The following is a 2,118-nucleotide window of genomic DNA, read 5'->3' as shown; positions in this document are numbered from 1 at the left end:
TATTCTTCAAAATGTGATGTTAAATATCAAAATAAAACTTAATTTTATTAACATATTAACTCGTTAATCTATTTAAAGATATGTTTGATTACTTATTCAAAACAATTAAAATGAAATAGGTTTTTAAGTAAGCTAACAAGTCATATCATACTTCTATCAAGACCAGATTTAGACCGAAAAAGTAAGTATATGACAGACCACATGCCAGACTTAGGCCTTGAATTTTTTGACAGGCATATCAATGCCTAGCTCGGTCCAGCCTATTCCCACCCCTACTCCCACCTCCAAAGCACATGAAAAATACCATTTTAATTTTTTACCTCCTTATACTTGATAGTTAAAAATTTTAACATTTCGGCAATTTCAAATTTTTTATTTTTTTTAAATTCTGAAAAAAAATTGCGTTTTAAAAATTTCACATTCATTCAATTTTTTTTAAATATTTTAGAAAAATTATATTTCGAAAGTTTCACATTTATCTATATTTTCGACATTGTTTTAAACTTTTGAAAAAATTAGATTTTCAAAATTTTGAAATTCTTTTAAACTTTTCAAGAAAATTAACCATTAAATAACAACATAAAGGGAGATAAAGAAAAATGCCAAATAATATTTTCATATGCTTTAATGTGGTGAAAGGTAATTGTGAAGAGGTGTGGAATAGATTTCTCATATTTTCAAGAGTTAACATATATAGCCCAAAACATGGCCCAAAAGAGATCCAATAAAACCAGCCCAAAAAAAATCCATAGGTACTAAATTACACAGTTCATTTCCTTTCAACAGTGAGAGAGTGTTCGAAACGGAATCAATCAATCGAAGATGTTTCTCCGATCGCTGGCGCGGCCATTAATGGCGAAGATAAAGGAAACAACAGGGATCGTAGGACTAGAAGTTGTTCCAAATGCGAGGGAGGTGTTAATTGGACTTTACAGCAAAACACTTAACGAGATCCAGAAAGTTCCAGAAGATGAAGGGTATCGTAAAGCTGTTGAGAGTTTCACGAATCATAGACTTAAGGTTTGTCAAGAGGAACAAGATTGGGACAAAATTGAGAGTCGTCTTGGTTGTGGTCAGGTTGAAGAACTCATTGAAGAGGCCAAAGATGAACTCAAGCTCATTTCCTATATGATTGGTAATTACAAGTTTTTTTTTTGTTTTTTTTTTTGTATGATCTGTTTTATTTTTGGAACAGTGTTTTCTGTTTTGGTGAAAATTTGAAATTTTGTTGTTTGAGTTTTTTTTTAGGTTTGAAATGGACTATGTTTTTTGTATTTTTAATTTGTTTCTTTGTTTTTGTATAAATGAAAATTTGAAATGTGTTTTTTTTAGGGTTTTTTTGGACAATGTTGTGTGTTTTTTTTTTAATGATGATTGATTTTGGATTAGGAATTATGGTGAGTAGGATCAATTATTGTTGAAGAAATCAATGGTTGTAAGTGGTTTAAATCATGGTTTTAAATTGTGGTTGTGGTTACAATGTGAACTTTTATACTGTGGCAAAATGCTGCTGATGTTGTTGAAATTGTGGTTGCAATGCCAATGCTATTGCGGAGAGCTCAAAATTAATTATTTTCCGGCAACAATTGTAGTTGAGGATCACAATTTTAAACCATGGTTGAAATATCCACCGTTGATGTAGCCTATTTCATTGGTTTTAGGTGACTTCATTTTGATGGTGGAGGTGATAGTTGTTTTAATTTATAGACTTTTTTATGTTGTGTGTTTTGGTTATTTTGACTTTCTAGGGTTTGGGATTGGGATATTGTTTGTGTCTGGGTTGTGGAAGATGGAAGTGATAGAAATGGTAGCGAGGGTGTTATGAATGAATTTATATGTTTGTTGCTTCTTTGTGCTGTTTTTTTTTACCTTTTGTTGCAAAATTCTTGTGCTGGAAGGTGGGGAATTTATTTGGGGGGAATTTGGGATGCTTGATGCTAGCATCCGAATCCGATGGTGTGCTCTGGTTTTTGTTCTTGATCATATTTTTGTATCAATGAATTGTAACATTTTTTGTCTGTTTAACTTTTTTTAAGAACATCATAGAATATGGCAATTCCTCACATGCCCATTTATTCCCTACGCATCAAAATCAAATCATACTGGCCCAGGAAATCA

General features: G+C 31.6%; 1 protein-coding gene across 1 annotated transcript in view; it reads left to right on the top strand.

Moving 5' to 3' along the window:
• The first annotated feature begins 751 nt into the window (after positions 1-751).
• LOC101490710 (probable NADH dehydrogenase [ubiquinone] 1 alpha subcomplex subunit 5, mitochondrial) overlaps positions 752-2,118 on the top strand; it is a 3,760-nt gene continuing 2,393 nt past the window's right edge. The window contains exon 1 of the mRNA XM_004516642.3: positions 752-1,135. Within this exon, the coding sequence (XP_004516699.1) occupies positions 823-1,135 (313 nt within the window). The 5' untranslated portion in view covers positions 752-822. The remainder of the gene's footprint in view (positions 1,136-2,118) is intronic.

This window comes from Cicer arietinum, chromosome 8 (assembly GCF_000331145.2).
Source record: "Cicer arietinum cultivar CDC Frontier isolate Library 1 chromosome 8, Cicar.CDCFrontier_v2.0, whole genome shotgun sequence".
NCBI lineage: Eukaryota > Viridiplantae > Streptophyta > Magnoliopsida > Fabales > Fabaceae > Cicer > Cicer arietinum.
Note: the sequence above shows the minus strand (reverse complement) of the source record. Positions and strands in the feature narration are given on the sequence as shown.